This window comes from Python bivittatus, unplaced genomic scaffold (genome assembly GCF_059951505.1).
Source record: "Python bivittatus isolate LINGU-HERP-01145 unplaced genomic scaffold, Pbiv_v1 ctg000270_np1212, whole genome shotgun sequence".
Classification (NCBI taxonomy): Eukaryota; Metazoa; Chordata; class Lepidosauria; order Squamata; family Pythonidae; genus Python; species Python bivittatus.
The window spans coordinates 1,232,975-1,253,066 of NW_028277050.1; the positions used below are offsets into that span (position 1 = coordinate 1,232,975).

A 20,092-nucleotide genomic window follows, 5' to 3' on the forward strand; every position below is an offset into this window, starting at 1 on the left:
ACTGTGTGGGAGTTGGGCAGCCATATAAATTTGTTAAATAAATAAATAAATAAATAAATAAGCTGCCTCCACACAATGCAGTTTCCTAAGTTGATTTTTTAATATATATATTGAACTATATGAACAAATTGGTCTAGTACACAGGTTATCATTGCAGCAAGGGGTTTACAGCAAGGATGGGCAACTGGCAACCTCAAGGCTGCCTGCAAACACCGCCATCCCGCTTTTTGTGGCTCACAATGCTTTCTCTCATCACAGTTGTTGAAAACAGGTGGTCTGGCTGTTGAAGGTGTGAATCCACTTTCCACTGACCACATGAGGGCAGTGGCAGTGTCCCTTCTTTGTCTGTCTTTCTGCCTGCTCTAAAGGAGATTGCTAATCGTGATCTCTTTCTTCTACCTTTCTTCACAGGCTCACATGTCTAGAGCACTATAATGTCTAGCCCTATAATGTGTTTTCAGTAACTAAAGCTCCTTTAGGTTATAAAATCCACCTTACGAATCATTGCTCAAGTCAGATTCTCATTCTTAGGAATGCTGACATGCACTCATGGGATGCTTGAGTTCCCTACAGTAGTTTTCTGCCATTTTAAGGCAAGAAAGGCAAAGAACATGTAGAAAGTAAGGTTAATTGGAGGCTTAACATGGCAGGCAGGCAGGAGATCAAAACTCGACTCCCAAATCCAGGAAAACAGCAAGAAAAATCCCAGCCCTGCCTATTTAAATTGCTATTCCACCGGGCTCTTCCTAAACTGGAGGTGTGGTCCTCAGCCTGCTGACAAGCCTGGAGATCTCCTTGACAATGTAGATATTGTCAAGTTTGGGAGCATGTGGTCTCTCTTGCTAGCAAGAGACTGTCTGGTTGAGAATAGAATACTCATATTTAGCAGATACAGATTATCATTATCATAATAAAACTAGGATTAATCAGTGATTGGACTTCCTTAAAAAAAATCCTTCAGCATCCTTTACTAACACTTTGGCTGTATTCTTTTGAAAAAGAAAGAAGCATTTTTTTTCCTCATCAGGAAAGTTTTATTTACACTCCAAGCCTCCTTTCACCAGCTCCGAGGATATCCCAAAAAGGTTTCCTTCCCACCACTTCCCCTTTGCATGGTGCAAAGCAAAACAAAAACCAAAAACTCTGTTTCCATGCAGGGAGTGGAAGCAGTACTAGCTGACCTTCTTGCAGCTAGCAAATCTGAAAGAAGAACAACAAACAAAATAAAATATTCTGTGGGAGCTTATGAAGAGGCTATGAAAGGCCTGGCTTTGGTCCCAGGCCTGGGGTTAATGTTTTTTATTTGTTCAATGGCCTTTGTTTGGTTTTGTTGATTTTGCTATTAGATTTTTTTAGTCTGGGCTGCCTGTTTGATTTAATGTTTTTAATTGTTTTTATGTTTTCTCTAGTTTTGTACACTGCCCAGAGTCCACTGGAGTTGGGCGGCCAATAAATTTAAATAAATAATAATAAAAGTATCAGGAAACATGTTAGACATAAGCAACCAACAGATGGACAAGAAATTTGTTAGCTGTATTTCAAAAACAACAGCTCAGACAGTTGCCAAAAGCCAGGGAAGAAGAGATTTAAACATTCAAAAAGACTCCACTTACGGATGAGAGCTGCAGGCTCCTATTACAATTTCCAAAAATCTGTGTTTGCCTGGATTCTTTCATTAAAACTCCTTATGTACTGAAGTCTGTGTGATTCTTGCTGCCTTGATCACAGTACGGGGCTTGACGTAATCCATGCAAGACATCAAGAAAAAATACATCAGCATAAAGAATGGAAAGGTACTTGCCAAATGCCAAAATTGTTTCATTTCTCCAACCCCTCAAAAATAGTTTGAAGCAATCTCTGATCCTTTTTACTTTCGCTGACCTTGAAACACTGAAAACAAGGAGCAAAAAACCAAACATACTTACAGCCCTGGCCTGATCTGTCACAGATCCTGAAATAACAAAAATCTGCTCAGCCCCCACTCCATGCAAACAGGAAATAAAATTCCATTCTATCATCAACCAGCTATATTTTATGTCATGTGCGTTTGTACCTATTTTAAAAAAACCTAAATGAGGGAATTGCAAAGCTGTCAAACTATCTTTTGTCTTTAAAGAGCTGGGAGGTGTAATGAAGCAAGTGATCCTGCCAACAGGATAAATGGATTGCCCACAAGCTCCATCAAGACACAATGTTTCAAGGAAAAGATTGTGTTTATTCTTTCAAATACACTGTGTCTGAGCCAGAAATAAATTGGCTCAGCAGCTGAACTCAGGTGTCAATGACAGAGATCAGACAAATGCAAAAGTAATCTTGGAGTGTTGCAAAGATCTTGTGGGGGTATGCCTTAAGAAACCAGAACGAAATAGTACCATTATATTGTTATCTGAGCAAATCTCCAATTTCTTAAACTAAGAACTGTACGTGTCATCTCCTGTTGCTGCCGCACTACAGTATTTTTTGCAGCAATCATTTATTCGATGAATGTAACAAAAGTTGACTAAAGTTTTTGTTTCAAAATTTTAAAGTATATTCTCACTTAATCCTAGAAAGAGGAGGATCATAGATCAGAATAGAATACTTCCTAGAACAGTGTTTCTCAACCTTAGCAACTTTAAGATGTGTGGACTTGCTGTATCCCCATGCTGGCTGGGGAATTTTGGGAGTTGAAGTCCACACATCTTAAAGTTGCTAAGGTTGAGAAACACTGTCCTAGAAGATTCCAGATTAAGTCCCTATCACCAATAATATAAATAAATAAAAAGAGCAGCAACCATAGATAGCAGAAAGATCCTGCCTGAAACCATAAAGACCTGTTGCCCAAAAGAAGAAACAGCCCAGGGCTTTATAGACCACTACAAGGCATCTTATTTATTTGGCACTCAACAAGACCTTCACAGCTGCAGAATTTTAGCCAAGGCTGTTTTCATATCCTTATTTTTCAGACTGTAAATAATGGGATTGCACAAGGGAATGACAATGCTATAAAACAGGGAAATCATTTTGTCTTGGCCTGGAGAGTGGCTGGATTCTGGTCTCATATACATAAATATGGCAGTGCCATAGAAAAGTACCACAACTGTCATATGGGAACCACATGTGGAGAAAGCTTTGCGCTGCCCTTGTGCGGATTGGATTTTCAAGAAGGCTGCTAGGATGCAGATATAAGTCATCAGGATAAAGGCGATGGGAATAAGCAAGGTGAAAATGCACCCCACCGAAGTAATCTTTTCAATAATTCTGGTATCAGCACATGCCAGCTTCAGCAAAGCTGGCATTTCACAAAAGAAGTGATCTATCAAGTTAGGGCCACAGAATGGCAACTGCCAAGTAAGAACTGAATGGATCACTGGCAGGACAAGGCCACCAGCCCAGCACGTCATGGCCATAAGGATGCACATTCTTTTGTTCATGAGGACTGTGTAATGCAGTGGATGGCAAATTGCCACATACCTATCATATGCCATCACTGCAAGGAGAAAGCACTCTGCTGTGGCCAAGGCCAGAAAGATATGCATCTGTATGGCATATGCAGCCAATGAGATGGTTTGTCTTGGGCTTTGAAGGTTGGCCAGCATTTGGGGGACTGTGCTGGAAGTATAGCAGATGTCCACACAAGCCAGATGGCTCAGGAAGAAGTACATGGGGGTGTGGAGTCGGGCATCCAGCCAGACGAGCATCAGGATGATTGCGTTTCCCACCAGAGTGAGAGCATAGACTACAGAAAAAAGTCCAAGCAATAAAAGACGGATCTTCAAGCTCCTGGAAAGACCAAGCAGAAGGAATTCAGCCACGAATGTTTGGTTTGCCATTATAGCTTCCCAATCTCATTTTATGTGCATAAGAGGGAAATTCTCTCAACTACAGTATGTCTGAAGCAGTGAATATCAGTCTCTTCCATTGCTGTAAAAAAAGAAATTGACTTAATATCTGAAATGTCATGTGTCCCATAAAAGTCAGGATTAAATACATTTATCAAACGTTCTTGATCTATATACATTTCCTTTTTTCTTTGCTATTTACCAGTATGTAATCCCCCCTTTTTTTTTCCTGCAGGGTTGTTGGTCCATTTTACATGGATAACTAAGAAACAAACAGAAAATCAAACATTTCTTCGTGATCAACAGAAATGTCAGTCACCCAAAGCAAAGGCAAGTAAAAGAATTGGAAACAAATTGTTAAAATGAAATAAATAAATATTTTAATAGGATGTGGGAGGAGCATATTCAGTGCAAACATAATACATCCCCATTCATTTTATCAGAACTTGATGTCTGTCTCATTAAATGCAAGCAGTGCATCAAAGGGCCATGAAAATTTGAGTACATGAGAGGTTGGCTCTTCTCTAGGAACAAAGGGAATTTACTAAAATAAATAAAAACATACATATATACCTGTGGTGATTGGTTAAAATCGGAGGGGAAACAGCTTAAACATTTCTGGGCATTTCAGTACAGAAAACCATTTTTCCTGGCCTAAACATGAGTTTGCTTTTCATTACAGATATTTTTTGTTCTGTGAACTCCCTGCCATCTGCTTTTGAGAACGTCAAGGAAAGGCTATGTGGAGGAAAACAATGATTGCAGAATGAATCAATATAAGAATTGTAATACTTTGCCTGTATTGATTCTTTGTGTGGACTCCATGACAGAACAAGAGCCCCATTACTGTGTTTTGGGGGAAGAAGAAAAATGGTGGCTTTAAACATTCCTCTAAGCTGCCCGCTGGCTATGCAGCGCCTCATAGATTTCCCCTCCTATCTGCTTGTAACTGAGCTCAGGCAGATAGAAAATTTAGCATTCATATACGAGACAGGGGAGGACAAAGGCAATTATTTTCCTGTATACAAATGCCATCTACTTTTGCAGGCTAAGCTAAAACGATCGGTATTGAAGCATTCTTACTTTGTATTCTTAAATCAAAGGTTCTTTACTATGGAATAAAATGTTGGACTTGTATGTCAGTTTATAATATAAATAAAATGTATAATCCCCACTTCCATGACATCCATACATTTTGGCTATTTTGCTGAAACTGTTAAAAAGAAATAGACATGTTTCTGAAACATCTTTGCATCAGACTCATTCAATTTCAGGCTTCTTTAGTTTCATCTTTAGTTACAGGATGATTAATAACTTCTTTTTGTTGATCAGTAAATTTTGTAAGCGATGCTTTTTTCAAATATCCTTTGATAATTTTCCAGATCAGATGTCTGTTTATTATATAATGTAGAATAATATTTAACAAATTGTTTCCTCATCTCCTTTGTTGCAGAAACCTTTCTAATTCCATCCCAAATAGAGGTAACAGGTTTTTAAAATCTTATGCAGTTGATAAAGCTGCAATTTATCTTCCTTCTTACCCTTTTCAAAATGTTTCTGTTTAACAAAATTCAACTTATAAGTGTCATTTACTTCAATTAAATCTAACTGATTATGGCATGCTGTTATTTATTTATTTATTCTAAATCTCAGATTGAATTATGTTAATGTCTTGATTCTCATTGTTTAAAATCATTCAGCAATATGTCCTTCTGTTTCTGCATCGCTTTACTTCTGTCTGATGCCAGAGAGATAAACAGTCCTCTCATAAGTGCTTTACTAGACCCCCATATTTGGATAAAGAAACATTGAGGTTAAGTAGATTTGGAATAAATTTGGAATAGATTTTTAGTTCCCAATGACACTTCTGATATCTTGAATTGTATATAGTCTTTTTATATAGAATTATTTTTAGCTAATTTTAATATGGATATTTATATTTTTACTGTTTTTACTGTTTTGGATTTTAATTGTGAGCCGCCCAGAGTCACCCTCTGGGGGAGATGGGCAGCATATAAATTTAATAAATAAATAAATAAATAAATAAATAAATATCCTCTTATAGTAAAAAAGTTCATTAAGTGTTCACCTTTTGGGTCCAGATGTTCCTCTGTTTAATCTTACAATTATTGAGTTGTGAACTGTGTATGTAGGAGTTGCCTTCCACATCTATTCCTCTGTTCTATTACAGTCAATGACTTGAGCATTCTGTTAGTATCATCAATGGAATATACATTAATTATTCTTTTGGTTTACTAGACTCTCTAGAAAATGTTTTGAAAGGAGTGATTATTAACTTAATTATGCTGGAAATGTAACATGGATGAGGAGATGCTTATATTCTGTGGGCCTTTTTTGTTAACATTTTATTTTTGTTTAATATCTTGGGAGTTGTTTAACATCCATAAGATTATTGGCTCATAGCTATATGATTGTTAAAAACATAATTACCACTTAAGGATATGAATGAACATTTGAATTATGCACCAAAAATGTGAATCACTTACTTGAATTGGGGGAGGGGAAGGGGGCATTGCAGATAGCAAAGAAGATCACTATTCAATGTTGGAAAGATGCAGCTACCTCAGATTTACAATCCTGAATCACAGATCTGTTCCTTTCTCTTTATGAGTTAGTTGTTTAGTGATATAATAGAAGGCTTTTTTCACCTTATTCTACTGAGCATCCTATTTCTTAGTTCTGATAAGTCCATGCACTTCTGTGGCAGTCTGGAAGGCTGTAACATCATTCTTTTCACTCTGTTCCAAGATTCCATGTTTCTTTCACTTCCTTCTTTTTCTTCCATTTTTTCTTCTTCCCCCTCCCCCATCGTTTTTCCTAAATCTCACTTTTGAAACTTACAAATAATGGTCTGTCCCACATTCAGAATCTGTCATCATTGTATCTGTCACTAAATTCCTCAATCTTTTTTCATAAACAATTAAATAAATCATGCATTTTTATTCATTCCTCTAGCATGTGTGTATGTGGATACACTTAAATCTAAATTGCATTTTAAAAACAGATTTTGTTTCTGAACAGATACCAAATTGTCGCCGTTCTTATTCATTCATGCATCTCTGAATCGCCCAATTACTTTTTTGTATTTTCCCATTTCATTTCCACCCACCCACTCATGCCACCTAATAGAAGATTTTTCTCCCCAGAATTGTATTCATTCATAATATTGAACAATTTTTCCCCAAATTTATTCCTGTTCTTTCATTATCCTCATTCACTAGAGTATGACATGCATCTGTCTCCAATCCAGATGTCTCCAGTTCATATTTGCTGATATTTTTGCCAATTTATTCATAATTAAACTTATAATTTCAGCTCCATGCACGTATTTATCAACTCAATTTAACAAGATCTGATCACCTTCAATCAGATGCATTATATCCTTCCATTTTTTTCTTAACTTCACAGGCACACAACATTTTTGTTTTTATTTTATTTCATTTCATTTCATCCATGCTCTTTACCATTTACTTCTCTTACATTCAAAGTCACAATCTTCCATATGTTGTGGTTGTTACCAGATGGGCTCATAAATATTGATCATTAGACATTTATGGCTTTCATATAATGCTTCTCTAGCATAACAAGGAAGGTTAACTGCCTTAGGAGGCATGCCATTCAGTATTCCTTGCTTATACTAAGGGCAGTACCAGTCAGTTTTGGCACACTTTGGCCAATATCCCACAAGCTCAACCAAAGCCCAGATGTATCCCAAGCATTCTCATGCTGCTCTATGCAAGCTGGGATATCTAATCTAGAGACTGTCTTGCAAGCCAGTGTGCTGTTGCCTGCATTCCACCAGCTAGGTGGTATGGTATATGGAATGTATGGCATAGATTCAGGGTGCATGGAAATTTACCTACTACCAAGATTTGCTGTCTCTTTCCTACCTGGGTAATCCCACTACATGACTCTTCTGAAGACTTGCCAGATTGTCTAGTAAGTCTGGTTAAGATTCACTAAATTCAAATAGATTCAAGGAATTTAATTTATTTTGACTTCAGTTGGTCTAAAAATATGATTCAATCTGGGTCCAGTCCCATTTCTATTACCTAACTCTTTACAATCTTTGAGCTGCTTATACAAATATTATTAAATCTTATAATAGTACTATTTAAAAACTTTTACAAAAGCTAACCCCTACAGTGTTTACTGAGGGTTCATCCTGTAATATAGTAGTGGAATTTATCATTAGGAATCATCAGAGAACTCTGATAAGAGACTAAAAAGAAATGTGTTTGTACTGTTCTTTCCCCAGTTAAGGACTGGGGTTTTTTGTTTTTTGGGGGGGTTTTTTTGTTTTGTTTTGCTCAGCTCTTTAAATTTAAAATATTTGGAAATCCCTGTTATAGGTTTAGACATCTCTATTAATATAATAGAAGTATATATTATTAGAAAGCTTGTTTACTCTATTGGTTAAGGTGCTGGATTAGAAGCCAGGAGACCATGAGTTCTAGTCTAGTCTTCATATGGAAGCCCACAGGGTGACTTTAGGCCACTCCTTATCTCTCAGCTGTAGGAAGAAGGTATTGGCAAAGCTATTTCTGAAAATGTTGCCAAGAAAACTGCAGGGACTTTCCATGCAGTCACCAGGAATCAGGGATGGCTGAGTAGACCATAACAATAACATGTACACTTAATACAATATGTTGAATTAGATACATTTCAGTTTTCTAGCTACAATTTCAGTAGATATAACTCAGTGGTTAAAACTTCCATTAAGTTTTGAGGTAAGGTTAATATCAAAATGAATACTACATGGAGCTTAACATGTATTTTAAGAGGTATTCAATATTAATCCCCATTAGATATTTTCATGCATAGAGAGTTAATGAGAAAATATTTTATGGCAGGTTAAAGCCCCTGAATATCCTTGGCCAAACTGAGATCAGTTACAATGATGGTGGCTATAGATTTTCAACTATATAATTGGGCATTTATTTTAACAATTATACTCTTTTAGAACATTTTTATAGATTTTAAACTATACTCTTTTAGGACATAGATTTTTATGAATATTCCTCTCTGTGGGCCTTTTTGGAGAATAAGTTTGTTACACCCCTGGAAACTTGACAAGGGTTAGGATCCAGGTACATTAAACAGGGATCTTCCCTTCCAGCCTTGAACACTGCTAAGCAGATTGATGTTCTGATTCCGAATCAGGAGAAATTGATGTTGTAGAATGACACAAATTTGAAAATAGCACAAAGATTTACCAAAATGTTTACCAGAATGCTTAGGCCAAGCAAGGAGTCAGTACTTTAAATGGATTCCTAATGATTGTTTTAAAGATGTTGAAAGATTGTATGATGAATATGACTTTCCTACAACTTTTGCTCGGCATGGTACCTACAGTTTAAAGATCTTTAAGAGAGGCAGTACTTGAATAAAACCAACAATTCAGTATGAAAAGGAACTTAAAAGTAAAATGACAGTTAGTATTAGTTATACATCTAAATTTTGGAATGAAAAATGAGAATACCCAATTTTGGAGAATCAATGGGTCCATAAAAATATATATCTTATGATTTAAAATGATATTAATTTATCATATTTAATTTAACTTTTTTTATGTTGGTACTGTACCTTTTTTCTATTTTGTATTTAAAATATATATATATTTTAAAAGTTAAACATTTTGTTAAAACTGTATATTGTTTTTCAACCAAAATACAAACACAGTACTGAAATGCACCCACCTGTTGGTTTCAATATTGTGAAAAGAGTTATTCTGTTTTTGCCTGAATTGCATGCAGTGTTTCTTCCTGCTTTCATTTATGGGCAGAGAGGCTTCTTCAGTTCACTCTTAAAGCTCTGATGCTCTGGGAGGGACTAGGGCTCCAGTGGCAGATCACATACTTCTTCTGAAGAAGACCTCAAGTTCAATGGAGCTTATGTAATAAAAATTGCTGTGTGATGCCCTGGAGACCTGCTCTTAGATCTAGACCAGTGTTGCTCAGCCTTAGCAACTTTAAGATATGTGGACTTCAACTCCCAGAATTCCCCAGTCCACATATCTTAAAGTTGCTAAGGTTGAGAAACATTGATCTAGATCATCATATATGGAGCAGAAAACTACTGAAGTCAATGGATCCTCTCAAAATATGACTAAGTTCTCTTCATAATATCAACCTTTCCATCTACCAATCCACTGAATTCAGTTTAACTACACCTATAATGTGTTGTCTATTTTCAAATCTACTGGGACACAAAGATAAGTATGATCCCTGGTGCATTTGTAATTTGTCTGTCTAAAATTTAAAGAACCACCAGTTAATCAGTGCTTGTCCTTTTGCGTAAATACTGTAGTTGCACGCAGAAAACATAGGTCATTCTTTTTGATCAATAACTGTTACTTTCTATTCCTTCACGACTGCGCCAAAGCATGTACCTTTGTCTTCTTTTCACAATAATAAAGTAAAGCGCTAGTATTCCCCTAAGTTTCTGTGCTCACCATTGTAGCAAACATCCATTCCCTTCTAAGTTTCTAATACAGATATGCCATCAATTGTATATTTGAGGCCTTTTACCTAATCATGCCAGCGTACTGCTAGAACAGGATACTAGGTGGGAACCTGTGGGGGAATCAGCAATTCCTTCTAAAGAGAGTACAGACTGATCTTTCAAAATAAGACATCCCAGTAGGTGTTTCTGTCTGTCTTGAAGGAGATGAAGATGTAGCCCCTCTCAAAAAGCTATATCTTTACTCAGCAATCCTAGGTAACTTGGACAGTCTCCAATCTCAAGGGCATTTCTTGAGAAGGTGGTTGGGGTCCTGGATGAGACAGATTATTTGGATCTCTTCCAGGCAGAGTTCAGGTGTGGGTGTGGGACTGAAACCACATTGGTTGCTCTTGTGGATGACCTGCAGCAAGACTTTGAGGGGTGTGGTCCACCTTTTCTTGTTTTATGAGATTTTTCAGTGGCTTTTTCAGAGATTTTTTTTAGCACTATCAATCATGGTAGCCATTTGAACCATCTGTGAGGGTTGGAGATTGGAGATACTGTTCTGCAGGGGTTCTGATCCTTCCTGGTAGTTCCATTTGATTTTGCTGCAGGAAGAGTGGTTGAGCCCTTGGGCAGTCCAGTGTGGAGTACCCAGAGCTTGGTCCTCTCCCATCTTGTTTAACATCTATACAAAGTCTCTGGAATAATTATCTGTCAGTTTGGGATTTGGCATCATCAATATGCTGATGATACCTAGCTTTACATCTCTATTTTAAGCTGAGCAGGGGATGCAGTGGAAGATGCCTGGAGGTTATGAGGGACTGGATGGAGTGAAACTGACTAAGACTGAATCCTAGCAAGACAAAATTACTTTCAGTACAGAAGCCCTCTGGTTCCATGGATATTCCATTTATTGCTCTAGATGGGCTTACATTTTCCCTGAAATAGCTGGTCTACTCTCTGAAGGTTCATGTCTCCTGCTGGAAGAGCAGGTGAAAACTGTGCCTAAAAGAGCCTTTGGTCATCTTTAGTGAGTCCACTATTCCTGGACAAGACAGTGATTCATGCTTTAGCATCACTCAGTTGGACCACTGCATTTGGCTCTATGTGGAGCTGCGATGGCACAGAATGCAACTCCCTGCTTGAAACTGCAGCTAGGCAAGTCTCCAGAATAGCATTGATTTTGTTTGCTTTCCAACACTCTCCACCATTTATGAGACAAGGCTGTCCATCTTTTAATCCCTAAGAGTATGCTTCAAATAAATGCATAAAGCTGCATATGTCTAATTTACTCCAACTCTCTCCCTAAGATGGTTACAATGCCCTAGCCTCCTCCTCCCCAAACACATCTGCCAAGCCAGAATATTTCCCTCGCAAGGCAGGAGAGTCCCTGTGCTGACTGGGCATAGTTGGGGAGAGAGGTTGAGATTGAAAAACGTATAAGCAGTGTTGTTGACATTTTGGTGATGGGAATGAAATAGTTCCTTGTTCCCAGTGCACATCTGGATTATGTAACTGCAGCCAATCAATTCCTAGCACGATGGGCACCTGTAAGGAAACTGCCACATAGAGCAGTAAGAGTTCTCTGTGATCCTGTATCATCAGCTGCAAGGGAGTTGGGCTTTATGCACTGGTCCAGTTCTTACCTTCTGTCCATCAATAATTTCAACCAGCATCAATCTTTTTAATCTGAGTGGATAAATTAAATTTGCTCTGGCAGTGCCAGAAGAACGTTAGGCACTGCATGAGCATATAGGAGACACTGCAGTTCTTCCACCCTCATTTGTTTCTAATGGCTATGGTGCTATTAGCTTCCACTGCTGCACTGGTGATGTTGGAATAATGGGATTCATCTGCAAAGTCCATCCCTTTGATTATTCAGAAGTCAAGTTGTCTACATACAAAAGTACTTGATGCTATTCACCGTAATTCATGAGGATGTGTGAACTTGCTACTGCAGTTACATGTCTCCTGTGATTTGCCTGCAACAAATGTTACCAGGGTGGGCAGCAGCAATGATAATTAATCAACATGGTTTAGTCCATCATCAGTTAAGTCTGGGAGAAGGAAGATTAGGTTTTTCTGTAAAGGTCTTTGGATTGGATATTTGATCACTGTCGCTGCAATGTTTAATTCTGTTGTACAGATTAATGGATTTGTCAAATATAACCAGGGAGAAAGCATAATGAAATTAATGGTACTTTGTGGAAATATTACTGATTATTGATTAAAAGTTTTCTTCTTGATCAGACAACAGATTTTCTATTTTCAAAAAAGCGATTGCATATACTAAAAGCTTACAAATACAGTGCTGTTTTACATAAACAGTTCTTACTTTAGTGCATTTAAGGAAATGCTGCTTCTAAGAAGCTACCTAATGTAAATAAATGCCCAATTATATAGTTAAAAACAAAGGAACGATTTTTTGCAATAGTGTCTAAATGTGGGCAGACTGCTACCTGCACAATGGACTTATCCTGGTCGCTCTTCCCTACCCAGCACAGCAGCATCTTGTACGTTCCCAAAATGTTTTCCAGAGGACATCCTAATCCTTTAAAACCGGTGTGGATAGCTCACAGAGAAATGGGCTTGGTCAGAAATTGCTCATTATTTCTCTAATGTGGACATTTATGAAGAATTACTTAATCAAAACTCATATAGATTACCTTTAATCATTTCTGATCAATAGTAATAATAATACAGACTATTGTTCATTACAGGTTATATTTATTCCAGTGCCAGAGTGAGACTGTTATTTGGGTAACATGGCATTATAGCTCAGAAAGCAGCCCTTTTTGCAATCCAGTCGTCATTCAAAGTTTGTACCATTGCAGCCTTTTTAGAAAGGCATCTTTCACGTCCTTGCTCCTTAGACAGTAAATCATGGGATTGAATATGGGAGTGACAATGCTATAAAAAAGAGAGACTATTTTGTCCTGGCCTGGAGAGTGGCTGGATTCTGGTCTCATATACATAAATATGGCGCTGCCATAGAAAAGCACCACAACTGTCATATGGGAACCACATGTAGAGAAAGCTTTGCGCTGTTTTTGTGCAGATTGGATTTTCAAGATGGTTGCTAGGATGCGGATGTAAGTCATCAAGATAAAGGAGATGGGAATAAGCAAGGTGAAAATGCACCCCACTGAAGTAACCTTTTGAACCATTTGGGTATCGGCACATGCCAGCTTCACCAAAGCCGGCATTTCACAAAAGAAGTGATCTATCAAGTTAGAGCCACAGAATGGCAACTGCCAAGTAAGAACTGAATGGATCACTGGCAAGAAAAAGCCACTAGTCCAGCAAGTCATGGCTAATTTCATGCACACTGTCTTGTTCATAAGGAAGACATAATGCAGTGGGTGGCATATTGCTACATACCTATCATATGCCATTACTGCAAGCAAAATGCATTCAGTAATAGCCAATGCCAGAAAAATATGCATCTGTATGGCACATGCAGCCAATGAGATGGTTTGTCTTGGGCTTTGAAGGTTGGCCAGCATTTGGGGGACTGTGCTGGAAGTATAGCAGATGTCCACACAGGCCAGATGGCTCAGGAAGAAGTACATGGGGGTGTGGAGTCGGGCATCCAGCCAGACGAGCATCAGGATGATTGCGTTTCCCACCAGAGTGAGAGCATAGACTACAGAAAAAAGTCCAAGCAATAAAAGACGGATCTTCAAGCTCCTGGAAAGACCAAGCAGAAGGAATTCAGTCACAGATGTTTGGTTCCTCATGATGTCTTTATGGTCTCATTGGATGTATGGGCAGGGATCTGTACATATATACATGAGGAACAAAAACCATTGATCATGCTTATAAATCTTATACAAACATCTTCAGACAATTTGCCCAATGTATCCCAATGTGTGAAAAAAAACCTTGCCTTCTTATATATTTTCAGCATTAACTTCAATATTTGAAAAGGGAAAGAAGCCTACGTGTGTAGACATACACTTCCATGCAACCAGGACCCCTGCACGATAAAGACTGTCAAAGACTATGCACACCTGCAAGGATCTCCCTTTGCAGACACTGCAGTGATCACAGAGCATTGGGCAGTACCATTCCTCTTCCAACCATAAGATACATGTGTGGATGACCATTAGAAAAAACATTATGGCTATGAGATATGCGATGCTGATCATGATTTCTTAAACATCCGCGGGTATACGATACTCTAAAGGTCATAATACAGGTAGTTTTTTAATATAGCAATAATAAAGCCATAGGTGCTTGGGAAAGGGGTGAGAAATCTGATGTCAGGCCTAGCCCAAAGAACTCCTGGAGACCATGCAGGTTCAATCAGCAAGGTTTATTAGCCAGCGCCTGTTTACAGAAATCTTCTCAGACTGACCACTAGTTCCCAGGCACAGCTATTCACTATCTTCTGGAATGTTTAGGGATGCGGCAGCTTTCTCCGCTTATCTCCAGAGCGTTGCTCTAGAGACGAGAGCACCGTTTTCACCCCCCTTCCTCCATTCCAGTCTATCACATCTGGTAAATTATAACCTCTTATGGTGAAACAGATTAAGTAACCACGAATTATCACCAGCTCATACAAAAGCTAAGGCTATTGATCAGTATATGTAATTTTATTGTATAGCTGCAATTTTTCATCCATCAGACAACAATATTGGCTCTAAATACCCAAATTCCACATATACATGAATGGAACTGGGGCTGTCCAGAGTGTACAGCTGCCGTAAAAAAGGCAAACTTCATACTTAATAAGAACAGAGCTGAAAGGCAAACTGCCAATATAATAATGCCCTTTCATAAATCTATGGTGAGAACACACTTGGTATGCTGTATACACTTCTGAATTCTATCCTCAAAAAATATGGTAGAGCTGGAAAAGATAACTGCCCCCAAACCCCAAATGGTTAGGGGGCCAGAACAGTGACCCATTCTCTTAATCTCAGAACAAAGTTGAGTAAGGACAAACATGACCAAACAAATTATAGAAATGGGATAATGAAATTTCTCCCCTTCTTTTACAATATCAAAACTCACTGAAACGAAATGTGGGGGGATTCTGGACTTACAAAAGGCAATTTTTCTGGGCACACCCATACTTAAACTGTAGAGTTTGCTGCCATCAGATGAAATGAGAGACAGGCCCTTATCATGAATAAGTGCCCTTCCTCTGTTTTATAATTCCAACATAACAGTCAATCCTTTTGTCTAACAATATCTCAACATGGCATCATAGTTTAAGGCAGTGTTTCTCAACCTTGGCAACATTAAGGTGGGTGGACTTCAACTCCCTCAGCCAGCCAGTGTTGAAAAACACTGGTTTCAGGCATCGAATAAATGTAAAAGAAAAACGTTTGTTGAATTAGTTTCATCTAAATATTATGAGTAACATTTTAATACTCTGTAAGAGCTTAGGCATTGAATTATTAATATGGGATGTTCCAACTCTTTATTCCAGCATTCTTACACATAACTAATACCTACCTTAGCAGTACTTTTAATAAGTTATGCCCATCTTCCCTTTGGGTTCTTCTCTCAGTTTAGTCTTCAACCCTTACCTGCCCGTTCTATGCTCCCAGTGCTCCTCCCAGTGGCCTTTCATGCAAATCTCACCCAACTACCAGAGTTGCATGTAATGTGTAGATCAACCCTTTCTAAAGACCTCTTCCTGGATATGCCAGAAAGGAACCATCATCAGATAACTATTCTCACTGCGGCTTGGGACTGTCCCTTTACTTGCAGCACTGCTATGATCAACAAGGTGTTCCTGAAAAAGGAATAGCGGAAGCTGTGCCAACCCACTCCTTTTCCAACTTGTTTATCTGAAACACAAATATTCCCTCAGAGAGCTTGTCCCATGCTTCCTTGCTATAACAACTTGGGCTGAAAATTAAATCCCACTTCACTTAATTGCCCTAGTGAAATACTGATGTATAATGCTTACGAGATGATAGGTGATAAGTTCCTAGGAAAATGGAGGAATCCATGGAATGGGACCCATCCAGATCATTATGTAAATCAAAAGATTAAAAGATCATTGGCAAATATGTGCTGATCCATCTTAGATCCCTTTAGATTCTTGGATCTCTAAATAATTATTAGATCCCTATTTTTAATACTTTACTTTCTAAGAAATAACCAAGTTAGTATTTTCGTTCAACATAGGTATTCTTTCTGGAATTTATCTAAAATCTTTACTGCCCCTCTCAAATAATGCACACCCAAGCACAAATAAACAAAAAATAATTGCCGTATTAGCAAGCATTCTTCTTTTACTGACCTTAAGCCATGTGGGACTTAAGGAAATGTTCCTTCAAGGTTTCTGATGGGGAATTATGATGGGCTGATGTCTCCGAAGGAGCGGAGAGATACTGCAGTCAAGAATACTGGCTGAAAGGCAGATTCTGGCTAGTGCAATCCCTGTGAATCAAAGGGAGATTGTGAGATAATCCATTTGCACTCCAATGACGGCTCCTTGTGAGTAAACTGCAAAAATGAGAGTTTTTGCAATCAGCTTGGGAGTTGAGCTTCTGGGAGTCCTGGGATTCTATCCAGGCTCCTAACTGTGGTATAGCCTATACGGACATTAAGCCCTGCCTTCCTCATTTCTTAATCATTTGGGGAAGTAATTAATCTACAGATATAAAGAAATTTCCTTTATGGCAAAGATAAGATTCTTTGTGGTAAGTTAAACCTTCTTTTGGGATTACAAAAAAACAAGAAAGAGAGACTTTGATTTAAAAATTCAAGAAACTTTTGTAAAAAGCTTAACAAAGAAGATTTAAGAAAGTTTTAAAAAGGATGAGAGGATAGTCTTTTTTAATTTTTAATTTTTATCATTTTTACTTTTGATGAAAGCGCTTTGGTATAAATTTGCACTAAGCCAGTTAAAGAGACCAGACCTTCATGGGAATGCTTGCTGTTTATTGTTAAAGACTGCATCCAATTGGTAGACTCTACATAACAAAAGATAAGGTGATGAACTAGACTGTGATGTCTGGAAATGTGGTGCGTGTTGTGGCTTGAAATTACGGAGAGCTACTAAAATGAAAAAGAAAAAAAAAGGAGAGGCTTGTCTTTTCCTTTTGCTTGCTTGAGACAGTTTCACTTTTGGATTATAATATACCATGGCAGCTACCAGAAAAATGGCAAGAGAGGGCAAGAGAGGCTCAGTAGAGCAATGTGCAGAAAAAATAATTACACCAGACATGCTTCAGAAATTATTTGAACAGATGGGAAATAAATGGGATGCTTCTGACAAAAGAATGGATGCAAGATTTGTAAAGTTGAGAGAGGAGATGAAAGAAGATATTAAAAAGATGGAAAGATCTATAAAGCCAGTATCTAGAGAGGTAAAACTAATCAATGATAAAGAGTAAGACAGAAGTTCAAGGCAGAGAGCTGGAAAGAGAATTAGATAATCTGGCTTTATTGGAATTGAGAGAGAAAGAATTTTGTTTGAGATTCAGAGCTGTTCCAGAGGTTTTAGATGAAGATATTAGAGAACAGATTATTAAAGTCTTGGCAAACTTTCTGGATTGGGAGGAGGAAAATATGGAGACAGAAACGGATAAAGAATAAATACAGATTTTCCAGAACAAGAAATGTCCCAAGAGATATTTTAAAATTTGTATGGCAGGGGAAAAAAACATGAGTTAAATAAAAGGTATTACAAGATACAAAGGAAAGAAGAGGATTGGGTCTATCTGATATGAAGTTATACTTTGCTGTGTGCTATTTAGCTTGGGTGAAAGAGTGGGTATTACAGAGAAATAGAAGGCTACTTGAGTTAGAAGGACATGATCTGAGATTTGGGTGGCATGTATATCTATGGTATGACAAAGCTAAAGAATTATGTACAAATGATGAACATGATATTGCTAAAATGTATAAGCTTTTGTTGAAATTTGAGACAGAAGAAAGACAAGTAAAAGAATGTATGATAAAATGGGCTAAGAACTTTGGTTATAATATACAAATGGATCAATGGGAAAATATGTGGTTGAAAGGATTGAAATCTACATAATGTTCTAATCTTAAAGAGAATTTTTAAAATGATGTACTCCTGGTATTTGTCACCAGAGAAATTGTCTAGAATGTATAAAGGTACCTTGAATTTATGCTGGAAATGTGAACAACATGAAGGGACATTTTATCATGTCTGGTGGGCATGTAAAAAAGCCCCAAAAAATTGGATACAGGTATCTACACTAATTCAGAAGATTTTAAAGACTAATATACAATTGAAACCAGAGGCTTTTCTTTTGGAACTAATGGACAGACAGCTAGAAAAAAGACATGGAACTTTGTTTTTATATATAACAACTGCAGCAAGATTATTATATGCTCAAAAGTGGAAAGGCTCAATGCTACCCAAAACAGGAATGGTTGGTGAAGATGATGGAATTTGCAGAGATGTCTAAATTGACTTCCTTGATTAAAGAAAAAGACAACAAGTATATTTATGGCTGACTGGAAATCCCTTATAGACTTTTTGCATGAAACAGAAAAAAATATACTTTTGACTTGTGGTTTTGATGATTAGAAAAAAAATTAGATAATAGAAAAAAGTGAGCTTTTTTTTTTGTAACCATAGAGTAAGAGAGAACTTTGTAATCATACTTGTATTTGCTACAAAGCGTCTTCTTTCTATTTCTTTTTACCTGTGCTTTCTGTCTTTTGTCTCTTTCTCTTTCTTTCTTTGTTTTCCTTATTCTGTATTAGTTTTTCTTAGTTTTTATCTTCTCTTTAAAACTTTTAATAAAATTTATACAAAAAAAAAGAAAGAAAAGGAAATGTTCCTTCAATGAACTAATCAAGTATTCCAGAACACTGAGCATGTAGGTCTTTCATGGTCAACATTATAACCTTATTTCTTTATTATTTTTATTATCTATTGAATTTGTATGCCACCCAACTCCCAGAGACTCTGGGCGGTTCACAAAGTAAAAAACACAGAAAAAAATGACAATAAAACCATACTTTTATGGTTGCGGAGGAGATATTGCCAAGGAGATTGAGATTTGATGCATTGATCCCTTCCAGTACCTGACATTGGCCTCTGTCTGCATGGCACGCTTCTGCTTCATGTATTTGGAAAATAACGTCATTGCACTAACCCCTTGGGACCAGAAGTCCCAGAAAAGGTATTCTGCACCTGCCATACAATGGCTGATGTACAGTATATAGCACACACTGAAAAGCTCAATATTCAGCATGCCCTGCAAGGAGGTGAAAAGCAAGTGGGTAATTATTTTTTGGATGGTTTTGCTATCATAAATGGAACCCCAACAACCTTTGAATTTAATGGCTGGTTTTTTCATGGTTGTCCTGTCTGCTACTCTGCAAAGGACTTCAACAGCTTACTTGATTCAACCTATGGGTTGTGCACTACACAACTGAACAAGGATTAAAGAAGAGAAAAAACTCACAGTGTTGTCCGCAAGTCACTGCACGGGAGTGTTGCAGTTGACGCTTGGTGAAATGTGTACTTCTCAGCTTGCAGCTCTAAAAACTTCACTATGAATCCAGGAAAGTTGGGGCTATCTGGCGGTCTTCTGTAAGTATCAAAACATTCACCATATCCAGGAGATGGGAAGTAGAGGGCTAGCCAGTGTTCACCAGGCAGAGTTTGAGGATGGGTGTTTACAATGAACCCAAAAGGTCTTTTGGAGATTTTTCTCTTGGGTAGCAGGTCACAAGAGTAGACTCCTAGAAAGGCAGTATTTCCAGAGAACAAACAGAGGAGCTGTAGGGAGTCCATTCTCACATGTAATCAAAAAGCATGTTCCTTATGTGACTTATTTCAATAAGGTTTTCAA

General features: G+C 37.7%; 1 protein-coding gene and 1 pseudogene across 1 annotated transcript; both read right to left on the reverse strand.

The window, feature by feature from the left end:
* Window positions 1-2,882: 2,882 nt before the first annotated feature.
* On the reverse strand, window positions 2,883-3,812 carry LOC103052172 (olfactory receptor 2A5-like; annotated as a pseudogene).
* A 9,290-nt stretch (window positions 3,813-13,102) lies between these two features.
* Window positions 13,103-14,029, reverse strand: LOC103052410 (olfactory receptor 2A12-like). Its single transcript, XM_015891039.1, has one exon. It carries the CDS (start codon window positions 14,027-14,029, stop codon window positions 13,103-13,105), a length of 927 nt encoding a protein of 308 aa, XP_015746525.1.
* Window positions 14,030-20,092: the final 6,063 nt, after the last annotated feature.